Source organism: Rhinatrema bivittatum, chromosome 4 (genome assembly GCF_901001135.1).
Source record: "Rhinatrema bivittatum chromosome 4, aRhiBiv1.1, whole genome shotgun sequence".
Lineage (NCBI taxonomy): Eukaryota > Metazoa > Chordata > Amphibia > Gymnophiona > Rhinatrematidae > Rhinatrema > Rhinatrema bivittatum.
The window spans coordinates 162,805,567-162,819,361 of record NC_042618.1 but is presented as its reverse complement, the minus strand read 5'-3'; the positions used below and the strand labels follow the sequence as shown (position 1 = coordinate 162,819,361).

Sequence of the window (13,795 nt, the reverse complement as noted above, 5' to 3'; positions counted from 1 at the left end):
TCCCCCCTCCCCTCCTCCCCCCCCCCCAGCCCCACTGCCAACCAAGTATTCCCTCTTACCCTTTCGCCCAACCAACAAGTGCAAGAACAATAGCTCAGCGAACATACAACATTTAAACATCAAACCACAGAGCCCTATACAATACCATATTCAAATCTAATGCATTTAAAGTAACCCAAACTCTAAAACTGGCTCCCCGTCCCCACAACCCAGATCGCAAAGCAGTTCACCCCACCGTTCTATTCCTGGTAGTCCTTGGCACACTAAGAAATTTACAAAGGACATTCATAGTAGCGGTGTATTTCTTGACCAAAGGCAGTTTCAACGGCTGCTGCAGCAGCACGACCGTGGAGAGCGCCGCAAAGCCTTCCTGCAAAGTCCACCCGGGCACTGGCCAAACAACTCAGGCAGCGTGCACCCACCGGCAGGAAGAATGTTGAATCGGCCTCCAGACCAGCGAACAGCGAAAAAGGTATAATCATATGGTGGCTGTCCCCCGATGCGTTTGTGAGTAAATGAAATGTCCGGGACGATCGAGTGTTCCTCGGGTATCCCCCTGTAAGTGGCGCCTATGAGCACTGAGCACGATGGGGACAGATAAATCAGGACCAACCCCTTTGTTTTACCGGCCGCACAAATAGTGGAAAGGGCTCACAAATCGGCAGGGACGATGAAAAAAATCCACGGGTAGCCAGCAGGGGTCCAGCGCACTAACCTCTTCCCGATGACCTGCCATGGTAGCAAATTGAAGACAAACCTGGCTCCGCTGTTACGGGGTTCCACACCGCTTACCCGTCAACAGTCCACCACCACCAGAAAAACAACTGAGAAGGTCGGCTTGTTCACACGGCAACTGCCTTGGATCGCAGGCTTAGTGGGGAGACGGAGATTCGTCAGCGCTCGAGTGCCGGCGGCCATTTTGAACACATGGCACTTAGGCACGGTGTGCTCCCAGGTCCTCCTGGCTAGTTGCTGAAGCGACGGTGAGTGTTTTGATGTATTCCTTCAGGTCCCCACCGCTTGTAAACCATCGGGGTCCCGTCGGGCTATCAACCCTAACCCTGGCTGGGTATATTATTATCGCCCGATGTCCTAAATTGTGCAACTGCGCGCACAAGGGGGAGAGAGCCCTCCGCTGAGCTGACAGGGCTGCCGAGAAGTCCTGAAAAACCAGTATTTTTTGGCCCTCATAATGCAAATTCTTACCTCCCCTCACAGCACGCAGTATGCCTTCTTTATGCCGGTAATTCAAGAGTTTTGCGATGACAACCCTGGGCCGGGTTTGTTGGGGTTTAAAGTTACCCAGACGGTGCACCCTCTCCACTCTCAGCGGGCCGTGAGACCCACTCAGCACCAGTTCTTTAGTGAGCCATGATTCCAGTAGTACTGGTAGTTCTCGCTCGTTAATAGATTCAGGAAGACCCACAAATCTCAGGTTTGAACGGCGAGATCTATTTTCCAGGTCTTCCAGGCGTTCAGTGTGGAGAGCCATAGTTTTCTGCAGTTGTTCCAGCGTCGCCTGTGTACCATGGAGGCCATCTTCTGCATCAGAGACTCTGTGCTCTAATTCTCCAAACCTGGCTTCATACCCCGCAATTGAGGCCGACACTTCTCCCAACTGGTGCGAGAGCTTCTTAAATTCTGGCTCTAAGGCCTCCACTACTGCGGCTTTGATGTCTGCCCAGTTGGCAGGGACTGGCAGTTGAGGCTGAGTCTGTTCATCATCCGGAACCTGATCTGTAGGCCTCAGCTTCTCCTTTTCCTTTTCTTTATCTTTCCGTGCTGTTCTCGTGGCCATCGTCTCAAAAAAGATCACCGACCACTATCTTAGGAGTCGTGTTTGCGGATTTAAACCGGTTGCGGATGATTAGAGGCGCTGGATGGGGTTGGATGAGAGGGATAAGGGCCAGAGAAGGAGACCTACATCTGCTCTCCCTCACAGCGTCACGTGATCTCCACACATATATCTTTAATGCTTTGCAAGGAAGAATACTGAGGATCTGCACTTCCTGCAGGGGTATATGTACTAGGGGCTGACGTCAGATTGAAATCTGATCCGTCTCCAACTGCTAGCACGAGTACACTATACCCATTGGTCCCAAGTCCATCTGTCTACACTAAGGAAAACTAAATTATCAGGTAAGTAATTTCTCCATTGTTTTGAAGATTTGCCAGAGCGCGCATGTTATAAAATTGGGTATCTGTGTGCGCGTGCGCACTAGTTTTGAAAATCTACCCCCTATGGGGCAGATTTAAAACCCTGCGCGCAGATTTGTTCGCTCAACCCGGCGCGAACAAATCTACGCCCGATTTTAAAACATGCGCGCGCATGTTCTAAAATCCAGGGCTGGCGCGCGCAAGGGGGTGCACAATTGTGCAACTTGCGCGTTCCGAGCCATGCAGCCTGCCTCCGTTCCTTCCGAGGCCGCTCCGAGCAGATTGTGATAAATTGCAGGAAGACCTTGTGAGACTGGAAAATTGGGCATCCAAATGGCAGATGAAATTTAATGTGGATAAATGCAAGGTGATGCATATAGGGAAAAATAACCCATGGTATAATTACACAATGTTGGGTTCCATATTAGGTGCTACAACCCAAGAAAGAGATCTAGGTGTCATAGTGGATAACACATTGAAATCGTCAGTTCAGTGTGCTGTGGCAGTCAAAAAAGCAAGCAGAATGTTGGGAAATATTAGAAAGGGAATGGTTAATAAAACGGAAAATGTCATAATGCCTCTGTGTCGCTCCATGGTGAGACCGCACCTTGAATACTGTGTATAATTCTGGTCGCCGTATCTCAAAAAAGATATAATTGCGATGGAGAAAGTACAGAGAAGGGCTACCAAAATGATAAGGGGAATGGAACAACTCCCCTATGAGGAAAGACTAAAGAGGTTAGGACTTTTCAGCTTGGAGAAGAGACGACTGAGGGGGGATATGATAGAGATGTTTAAAATCATGAGAGGTCTAGAACGGGTAGATGTGAATTGGTTATTTACTCTTTCGGATAGTAGAAAGACTAGGGGGCACTCCATGAAGTTAGCATGGGGCACATTTAAAACTAATTGGAGAAAGTTCTTTTTTACTCAACCCACAATTAAACTCTGGAATTTGTTGCCAGAGGATGTGGTTAGTGCAGTTAGTATAGCTGTGTTTAAAAAAGGATTGGATAAGTTCTTGGAGGAGAAGTCCATTACCTGCTATTAAGTTCACTTAGAGAATAGCCACTGCCATTAGCAATGGTAACATGGAATAGACTTAGTTTTTGGGTACTTGCCAGGTTCTTATGGCCTGGATTGGCCACTGTTGGAAAGAGGATGCTGGGCTTGATGGACCCTTGGTCTGACCCAGTATGGCATTTTCTTATGTTCTTATGGAATTTAGGAGGGGTCCGGAAAAGCTTGTTTAAACAGCCAAGTCTTGAGTCTTGTATCATAGAATTCTAATTTTAATTAGAATTCTATGATACAAGAATGGAGAGGGGACCCTGTGAGGATGTGTGGTATAAGGCATGCTGAGTGTGCCTAGTTAAAGTTCCAGAAACTTTGAAATAGTGAGAACACCGGTTCCAGGTAAGAAACTCTGCTTTCTTTTCAGGCTTAAAAGGCAGAGCAGCAGGGATGTGTTTCTCCAGCTCCTCTCCTCCCCGCAACCTGCACCGAAGAGGAGGCAGTGAGCCTGGAGCACAGAGAGAACAGTCACTCTGCTCCCTAATCCAGCCCCATCCCTTGTTCACCTTCCCTCCCCCTCACCTCTTCTTCTGTATTGCAGGGAACAGAAGGGGATGGGAAGGAACTCAAGCAGACAAGGCAGATCAAAGCCAAGACACAAGAAGGGTTTGAATTAGCACAACTTTGAAACTTGTGACAGCAGCAACACCAAGTGTTAGGAGTTAAGTGATGACCTTGATGAATGGTAGTACTGTTTGTAACTTTCAAATTTGTAATAATTCAACCCCTTTTTGTGTCTATTAGTAAGGGCTTTTCCAGAAGACCAACCCCTAATGGCATTCTACCACCCTTTTTCTGGGACGTGAGCAGGTGGAACAGAGTCGGCACTCTATTATCAGTTTTGTTAAAGCTGAGAAAATGCACCAGAGCAGATAATTTATGACACCTCCAGAAACTGTTGCAGTTGCTTATCGTGAGACAAGGCCAGTCACCGGGCTTTGATTTTTGTGGAATTTCCCAGCACAATTTAGGAAGCTGTGATAGACAACAGCCAAAATAAAAAAAAATGACAAGATGAAAGCTAGTCCCCCTACTTCAGCCATGCCTATGTGGTATCTGGCTTATCGTGCCATTATTCCAGGCCCTGCTAACTTTACTGCTGGTGATCACAGTGGTGAGGGTGAAAAAGGGCAGGAGCATGATGAAGGAGGGGAGGTGGGAGGGAAGGGTGTTCAGCCCAGGGGACCACAGTTGGTGTTTAGGGGTTGGAAAAGTGAGTGAAGGAACTGAAGGCAGAGGAAGGATAGTAAGTGATGGGATGTGAGAGGGAAAAAGAGTGAAGGGATCAGATAGGTTGTGTGGGGGAGAAGGAGAAGCCTCTGAGTGAAGTGATCAGAGGGGGTGGAGAAAGAGCAAAGGTGAGGAAGGAGACAGGCTTGGTGTGATGGGAGGAGGAAGAGAGCAGTGAGGAGAGCATCTGGTGCTACTCCCTTCCTGCCAACACTGAAGCAGACAAAAACCAGGCCCTGCTTTTGAATTCCAGGCCCCACATCCCTGTCCAAGGAGACTGAGGATAGCGAACAATGCACTCGCTTCTTCTCCCGCTCCCTAAAAGAGATGAGCACGCTGATTCTGCCTTGAAAAGGTGGTCTGTACTTTACTGGCAGAGGAGGAGATTTGCTGGAAAGGATGACTTTCTATAGATAGGGGGTTAGACTTATGACTTTAGGACCAGTGGAGGGAAGGGGGATGAGATGGAGGATCAGGATCACCAGGGCAGAGAGGAGGAAGGAGTTAGAGACGAGAGACTCATCTCTAACTGCTTTCACTTTCTTACCCTAGTAATCTTGCATCCCCAGCCATTCTTTGCCTAACAGTGCTCAGCGAGCATATTAAGTGTGAAAAATGTCTGGGGGGCTGGTTTCTTTCCACACATATATATATATATATATATATATATATATATATATATATATGATTTAGAGAGAATTAACGTGTCCCAGCCCCCATAATTCCATTTCCTTTTTGTCTACACCTTAAGCCCTGCTCAGTACCTTCCTTGGAAAGAAATATTTCATCAAAATCAGATTTTCAAACGTTTCCCTCTATCAATCCCTCTCTCCTTAAAATAGTTTTGCCTCTACTCTACCTTTATCTCGTGCTATTCCCAACCTTCCTCCCTCAAATGGTTTCTGGGTTAAGAAAACAAATTTCTACCTTTCAGGATCGTGAGTTAAAGGGGTGAAGATATGTTTGTTACAGAGTGGGACCTAACGTCACCGTGATAGGTGCGCCAGGCTTATAGTCTGAGCAGTTGGCATGCCATGTGTCTGGCAGAACTTCCTCAAACCAAAGTTCAGGTCCTGAATGAGAGTCTGCCCTAAGAGGACGTGTCCTTATAGGTGGCCTGTCCCACATTAAAAACAAAACACATCTTGCGTATAAAGGCGTTGGCTATCATTATTAGCACTCACGGTTCGTAAAAAAGATACAAGTGAACGATACGGGAAATGTAGCAGACTAAAACTTCAGTTTTCTTGAATACCAATACAGCTACTAGAATTACAATACCCGTATCAACAGCAAACTACAAGAACTAACACTGTAGAAATACAAAATAACAGTATAATTCAGACTAATGAAAGGAATCGATGTAGTTTATTCCGACGCTGTAAATAAACATAAAAAAAAGATCTTCATAACGGTAACAGACGCAGATATTTCGTGTGCTAGTATCCACCCGTATATATGATTTCACAAGCACAAAAGATCTAAAGGAATCATTAGCCGGACAAATCTCTCCCGGAAGCTCTCCAGTTTCATTTCCGGTTCCGGGGAGGTACGGCTGGACGCGTCCAGTCAGAATGAAACACGAACTGTTCCGCGCAGATATAAAGCGCATGCGTACACACCCTCACTCTTTTCTCTCTCTGTAGGTTAGGCCAGAGTGCCACGTTTAGAGTTGCCCTAACAACAGGGGGAGCCGCGCGCTGCAGCCAGTCAGAACCCGCTGTGTGCCGCGAGCTCTGCAACGAATAAGATCCTCCCAAGAGTTGTGCGCACAGCCTCGTTTCACTCCTGCTGTAATGACCTCCCGTGGCCTTCTGCAGCCCGCGCTGCTCCTCTGCTTGGCCCTCGCCAGCAGCGCCGAAATCGCCGAGGACGAGGACGTGTTGGTACTAAAGAAAAGTAATTTCGACGAGGCGCTGCATGCCTTCCCATATCTCCTGGTGGAATTCTGTGAGTACGGAGTGACCTGGCGCAGGAAGAAAAAAGGGGAGGTGCTGGGGCATGGGAGAGGACGGTGTATGTGCTTGGGGGAGGGGGGGGAGGGGGGGGGGGGTACTTGCGGGGGGAAGAAGGGCCCTGTAGAGTGAGGGAAGCCTCTGGGGATTCGTGCATGAATAATGGGCAGTGTCCAAGCTTCTAGCTAGGGTTAATTCTAATGAACGCAGCACGCACTACTTTCTAACGTTCTCCAGACTTTTTACTAATGATCTTTCTCGCTCCCTCACCTTATCCTGATAATTGTAACTTTTGAATTTCCTTTTTACTCTACCACTTGATTGCTTCTATCTGTCTTCATTGTAATTTTTTAGTCTCCCCTAGTCCTGAATTACTTGACTTCCAACTCCTACTTCTGTCTGCGTTCTTTTTTTGGGTGGTCCACCTTGTGGTCTACCTCTGTTTTATCAATACTTTATTTTCACATGTTTGTGCCCTGTTTTACTTCTCTTACTATGGCAATATTCTTGTATTTTGTTTAATCTGCCTTTAACCCTATTTATGTAACACACCCCCCCCCTCTCATCTATTGGGGATCACCTTCTCTGCTTGGGGTGACTCTCCCAAAATAAAACAAATCTGTTGGGTTATGAGCTGGCAATAGCCAAGCTGCAAGGCCACACTGGGCACAGGACACACAAGCGGAAAACCCACTGTCTGCATCCAGAGTGTGCTCCAAAAAAAAGGCAAGTTTATTAGTGTCTTCACTTACTGTAGAAAAGAGTACTTGAGCTTTTAGTTTCACAGCATATCCAGTAAGACTTTTCTCCCAGCTTCCTAGATAGCCTCAGACAACTTATATTACACTCTATATATACAATTCTTCAGCCCTTATTAGGCCACATTGTTAAATCCTTTTCTTAAATCCAGCAATTCTCAATATAATCCCTTTAGATCTCATATGGCTGCATGCTACTTGCTTCCCCTTGTTGCCCTGTTCTCAGGATCCAGTTGGGCACAGGGTTTTTTTTCCTGGTCCCAACTGGTCCTTTCACAGTTCTTTTCCTTTGCAGTACTTATCTCTTAAATACAACTTCCAGATAATTCACACTGTGTCCCTGAGACACTATTGGAGTATCTTTGCCAAACTTTCTTCTCTTTTCCCATTGAAACCCTTGGAGAGGGTTTCATCTGCTACCTTCTCTTCACATTGTGACTTTGGAGAAGCTCTTGCCCTTGCTCTGAGCAGCATGATATTTCCTTTCCAAAACTCAACCCCTAATGGCTGAACTAATCTGTCAAGAGATTCAGAGCCACCTCTTGACCAACAGATAACCTTTTACTAGCTGGAACTTTTCCTGCTCTTGTGTGCGCTAGCACTTCCCATAGAGGGAAACGCATTAACTACAATACTCTCTGCACATTATACTCTGCAACTGTTTGTGGCACACGGGGGCCACACTTAAAAAAAAAAAAAAAAAGTGGAATATTAAATGTATGAGGATTGTTGCACTATCTAAGGCCATGACCCTACCCGGAGACAAAGTGGACTGTGTTCTTGAAAGCTCGTGCTCTAATAAATTGGTTAGTCTATACGGTGCCACTAGACTCCTGTCACTTTTGCTACACCAGACTAACATGGCTATTCCTCAAGATTTTACTCTACTTGGATAGCATTTGTACAATCATTCAATATTTGGTATTGAATGGCCTCAGTTACTGCAGCTTTCTTTATATTGGCCTCCACAACTTCATTAAGACCTCATTCAGAGCTTGGCTGCACAATTATTAACCAGTACCCCGCTTCGTTAACTATAGCGCACCAGTTCTCATGTCTCTGCATTGACTTCCTATCTTGTGGTAGATTTAATATAAACAGGTGGTTCAGTTTAACACTTTCCTCCCCCAGAAACTGATTTTGAGTTAATTCACTGATTGCACTTATATATGGCTACCTTGTACCCTACCCTGAACTTAATAGATGGGTAATATTTTAAGCAAAATAACTATAAATACCTACTTATTTCTGTAGCACCATTTATTCCTAGATGCATGCAGCATTATACAGATTCACATTTTGGTATCCCCACTCTGAGCTTCCCCCACAGTCCCGATTGGATTGTCTTCTGTTAGCCGCTCTAATGTTCCATATGATTCAGTGTATAGGATTCTGTAATGAATCAGCATCTACCTCTTGCCTCCATTTCTTCTACTTGGTACTCACCCAGCCCTCACTTGTTCTTATTGTGCTTTTTGTTCATGCATGTTTGAATTCAGTCCATTTTGGTTGCTGTTGCCTCTACTGGTTGCTATTTGGCTATTCCAAGAGCCCAGTACACTTTCAGTTAAGTAACTTCTGTGGATATTTTTATCTAGGCCTTGGTATTCTTTTCATAATTTAAAATAGACTGATCGATCGTACAAATCTTACCAAATTTATTAGGCATGCAGTATTATATAGAAAAAATATTACACTAGAGAAGATCACACTTCGAGCAAACTCTCGGTGGACATTCCCAAAATCCAATTCATACAGTCACTTATATGTTCCAGATACAAGGTCAACAATGCATGTATTGGATGATCAGTTAACAGGTCAGCATGACCTAGGCTCTAATTGTAAATTATCTACAAATATAGCACATTTCCTAGTGTGTAACCAGATGGGCTCAGGACCAATGGGTTGTGTGCTCCTGCTAGCAGATGGAGACAGGTTTCAAAGCTGACATCACCCTAGATATACCCCTGCAGTGACCTCAGACATCCAGTATCTGTCTCCTAGCAGATGTGGATTGCCTTCCCTATCGGGAACACAATGCTCTTTAGAAGAGGAAATTTTATGTTTAAATTGGAGAAAGATTGAGCCCTGCACTCCTATGGTGATAGCTAATGGTCCCTCCTCCAGTTGAGAATTCCTGAGGCGGTTTCCAAGATCCCTCAAAGATGTGCCTTGGTCCAGTAGCCATTTCCCGGCGTGGACTTTGCTGCTGAAGCAGCTGAAAGGCAGTGAGTGCAGGAAGCAGAACGCAGCAGTGACTGCCTATGCCCTCTCCCCCCACAGCCAGAGATTGTTTCTGTACTCAGCTGGTAAATGCTGAGCCCAGGTAAGAAAACTCCTCCTGTTCAATGATGTGGAAGGGCTCCGGTAAGTCTTTCCTTCAGTCTCTTGCTCAGCACGCCATACTGACGACATTCCAGATCCCGTTGGGGCAAGGGAAGGGGGCGTCCGAGTGGGTTGAGCAGCCGTCTGATGAGCTAGGCCTCTCTTCAGGCTCAGTGAGGCACTTCATGTGGCAGGCCATGGCGGTGCCATCTTGCATGGTGCCATCTTCCCCCATAAACTCAGTATGCACGGTGCAGGCTAGCCCTACTGCACATAAGTGTGCACTCACCTGTGCTGTGTGCATTCCTACGCTTGTCAGTACATGCATGCATTCGCGCATACCCGGGAGCTTATACGTATTCGAGTCGGGGCAGATTTGTGCACTCTACAGTTCAAGTGCTAACCTATCTGAATGCACAAGCTGCACTGAACTATGGCTCAGACATCAAAGAAGCACAAGCGACTTTGTGCTGCCTGCCATATTAGGGCTGCACAGTCTGACCTTGACTCCTTCCTGTGTCAGCACTGTGAGGAGGCCCAGGGAGGGCTGTACTCTCAGAACTTCTCTAAGCTTGACCCCTCTGAGTCGGACGGGTCAGCCATGAACTTATGTAGTAGTACCCCAGATTTGAACAATCCCAGGACTGCGTTGTCCTTGAGAGGGCAGTTCAGCTGTGCCTAGGCATAGACCCGGTGACCTTTTGGGGTGGATTTCTTTCAGGCCCTTCAAGCTTTTCTTCAGGCACAGTCAGCTGCTGCCCCATCTGAGAAGGTCTTGTCCTCCCAGCCCTATTAGTATATCTCTGGGCATGCGTCACCAAGTGTATCCCTAACAGGGACCCAGGCACCAGGGACAACGAAGGGGATGCAGGCTCATTGAAGGACAGGGAAATCCCTCCAGGCTTGGAACTATACCCGGACCATATTATGGCTTTTCCACAGAGGAATTGCTGGCGCTGGTTTCCAAGACATGAAAGCTGGGAGTTCCTGGCACGGACCCGATGTTGGAGCCAAAGAACAACCCCATCCTGGCATCTCTACAGAAAGCTTCTTGCTATTTCCCGATGCTGGAAGCCATCCAGGAGTTAATTGACCTGGAATGGGACACCCCCGAGGCCAGGCATTGGAGGCCCTGGACCCAGAGGCCGAAGAACACCTGCATTTCCTGAAAGATGCCCCGGTCTTCGCCATTTCGAAGTGAACATCTATCCCATAGCGGGATGAGCGGCCTTGAAGGACACGCATGATAGGTGGCTGGAGTCTATCCTTAAGCAAGCCTTTGATGTGACAGCAATGATGCTGTAGATCTCTTCCTTTTGTGCCCCGGTGGCTTGCTTGTCTGCTTCTCTTGAGAGGCAGATAGCTCAGGGGGTGCATTCCAGAGAGGTGATGGAGCCTGCTGCAACATTCCTAGTGGATGTAAGCTCTGATCTAGTGCATACCTCTGCCAGAGGGGTAGCCTCAGTGGTGGCAGCCAGAAGGCAACTATGGCTACAAAATGGTCAGCAGATGTGACATCACAAAGATGCCCTTAAGTGATCCCTCCTATTCAGAAGTGAATTGAAAAAGGTGGCCAGTAAATGGGGTGAATCTCCAGTGTTGTGGCTACCGGAAGATAAAAAGGGGTTGCATTGCCCCTCATCTATGAGGGGGTCAGACCAGGGGCTCCCAGAGTGTTTGATCCTACAAAAACTTGCCATTTCAGACATCCCAACCTTTGGGAAGGTGTCAGTTCTTTCAGAGCTGTCAACCAAAAAGAGGAACTGGTTCAGGCTCAGGTTCGACCCGAAGTTTGCCCAACCCATCCATGGGATGAAGAGAGAGGGCTAATTGGTCCCCTATCAGCGGTGGGTCAAGATCATGTCTGACAAATGGGTACTGGACATCATACGAGAAGAATACGCTCTAATTTCGCAGCATCCCTCAGGACATGTTCATGTCTCCTTTTCACAAGAAACTGGCAGCGGAATCCACATTGATAAGGCTCCTCAGTTTGAGGGCTATAACTCTGGTACCTACCCCCAGGAAAATACAGGGCGGTCCATCTATTTCATCATACCCAAGAAGGAGGGTTCCTTTCGCCCCATTCTGGACCTCAAGAGCATCATTCGTCATCTGTGGATATTTCACTTCCGCATGGAAACTCTTTGCTCGGTTATAATGGCTGTACAATCAGGAGAGTTCTTAACCTCCCTGGACCTATCGGAGGCCTACCTTCATATTCCAATCCTCCAAGACCACCAGAATTTTCTACACTTTGTGGTACTGTGCTGCCATTACCAGTTCCAGGCCTGGCAACTGCCCCCAGAGCATTCTCCAAAAATATGGTAGTGGCTTTGAGGAAAGAAGGGATCTGGTGCACCCTTAACTGGACTGGCTGATTTGGGTGAAGTCGTTGGAAGAGATCCTCCAGGTGACCAGGGTCATGTCCCTGCTTCAGGAACTTGGTTGGGTTGTAAACATGGACAAGAGCAGCCTCAAGCCCTCCCAGTCCTTAGATTACCTGGGTGTCCAGTTCAACACCAAGCAGAACAGTCTTCCTCCCCACCCCTCGAGGATAAGGAAGCTGATGGGCCAAGTACACCAACTGAGGAACACAATGTGCCCCAGGGTGTGGTGCTATCTCCCAGTCCTTGGCCTGATGGCACCAACCCTAGAGGTAGTTGTGTGCAAGGGCACACATGTAGCCACTCCAACGCTCCCTGCTGTCATGTTGGGACCCACTGTTGCAAGACTACTTGATTCGCCTCCACCAGTATGTTCTCGGCTCCAGTGGTGGCTGCAGGAAGTTCACCTAAGCAAGAGTGCAATCCTACCATCACCGAACTGGCTAGTCCTCAACATGAACACAAGCCTCCATGGGTGGGTAGCTCACTGTCAGGAATTGACAACCCAGGGGCGATGGACCACGGAAGAGGTACACTGGAACATTAACCACCTGGAAGCATGAGCTTTCAGATTAGTGTGCCTACAATTCAGCCACAGACTCCAGGGCCAGGTGGTCCGCATGTCTGACAATGCAACAATGGTAGCCTACATCAACTGCCAGAGTAACCAAAAGCCACAGTGTCTCTGAAAATAGACCCCCCCCTTATGGAATGGACGGAGTTAAATCTACAAGGGATCTCTGCATCTTACATCATGGGAAAAGACAACATCAGAGCAGACTTTCTCAGCAGGGAGAGTCTAGATCTGAGAATGGGCATTGTTGACCAGAGCCCCCCATCCTCCTGGTAGATCTCTGGGGCCACCCATTCATCGATCCAGTGGCCACATCCCACAATGTAAAGGTTCCCAGATTCTTCAGTCGCAGAAGAGATCGGTGCTCCCAATAGATCGATGCACTGGTCCAGACCTGGCCAGAAGAGGACCTACTTGTACACCTTCCTCCATGGCCTCTGCTGGGCAAGAGCATTCATAAGATCAAGCACCACAGAGGATTAGTCCTGGTGACCTCAGATTGGCCCAGATGCCTGTGATAAATTGCTATATTGGGTTAGACCAAGGGTCCAAGCCCAGCATCCTGTTTCCGACAGTGGCCAATCTAGGCTACAAGTACCTGGCAAGTACCCAAAAACTAAGTATATCCCATGCTAGTAATAGCAGTGGCTATTTTCTAAGTCAGCTTGATTAATAGCAGGTAATGGACTTCTCCACCAAGAACTTATCCAAATGTTTTAAACCCAGTTACACTAACTGCACTAACCACATCCCCTGGCAACAAATTCCAGGGTTTAATTGTGCGTTGAGTGAGAATTCTCAGATTAGTTTTAAATGTGCTACATGCTAACTTCATGGATTGCCCCTTAGTCCTATTATCCAAAAGAGTAACCGATTCACATTTACCTGTTCTAGACCTCTCATGATTTTAAACACCTCTATCATATCCCCCCTCAGCAGTCTCTCCAAGATGAACAGACTAAAGAGGTTGGTCTTTCCTTATAGGGGAGCTGTTCCATCCTCATTTTAGTTGCCCTTCTCTGTACCTTCTCCATCACAACTATATTTTTTAAGATGCAGTAACCAGAATTGTACAAAGTATTCAAAGTGTGGTCTCTTTGTGGAACGATAGCCATTATGATATTTTCTGTTAGTCACTATTCTCTTCCTAAGGCAGACATACGCAGGCTTCTAGTGGAGAACCCCCCTATACCTCCCTTCACACAAGGACCTTCTCCAACAAGGTCTGATCCTTCACAAGGACCCAACTCTGTTTTGTCTTACAGTCTGGCCCTTGAGAGGGCTCGCCTGACAAAATGTGGATATTCGGCGGCAGTAATTGCCACCTTGCTCTGC

General features: G+C 47.2%; 1 protein-coding gene across 1 annotated transcript in view; it reads left to right on the top strand.

Annotated features, from left to right (window-relative positions):
* Positions 1-6,084: 6,084 nt before the first annotated feature.
* P4HB (prolyl 4-hydroxylase subunit beta) overlaps positions 6,085-13,795 on the top strand; it is a 70,964-nt gene continuing 63,253 nt past the window's right edge. Inside the window, exon 1 of the mRNA XM_029599064.1 lies at positions 6,085-6,411. Coding sequence (XP_029454924.1) covers positions 6,258-6,411 — 154 coding nt within the window. The 5' untranslated portion in view covers positions 6,085-6,257. The remainder of the gene's footprint in view (positions 6,412-13,795) is intronic.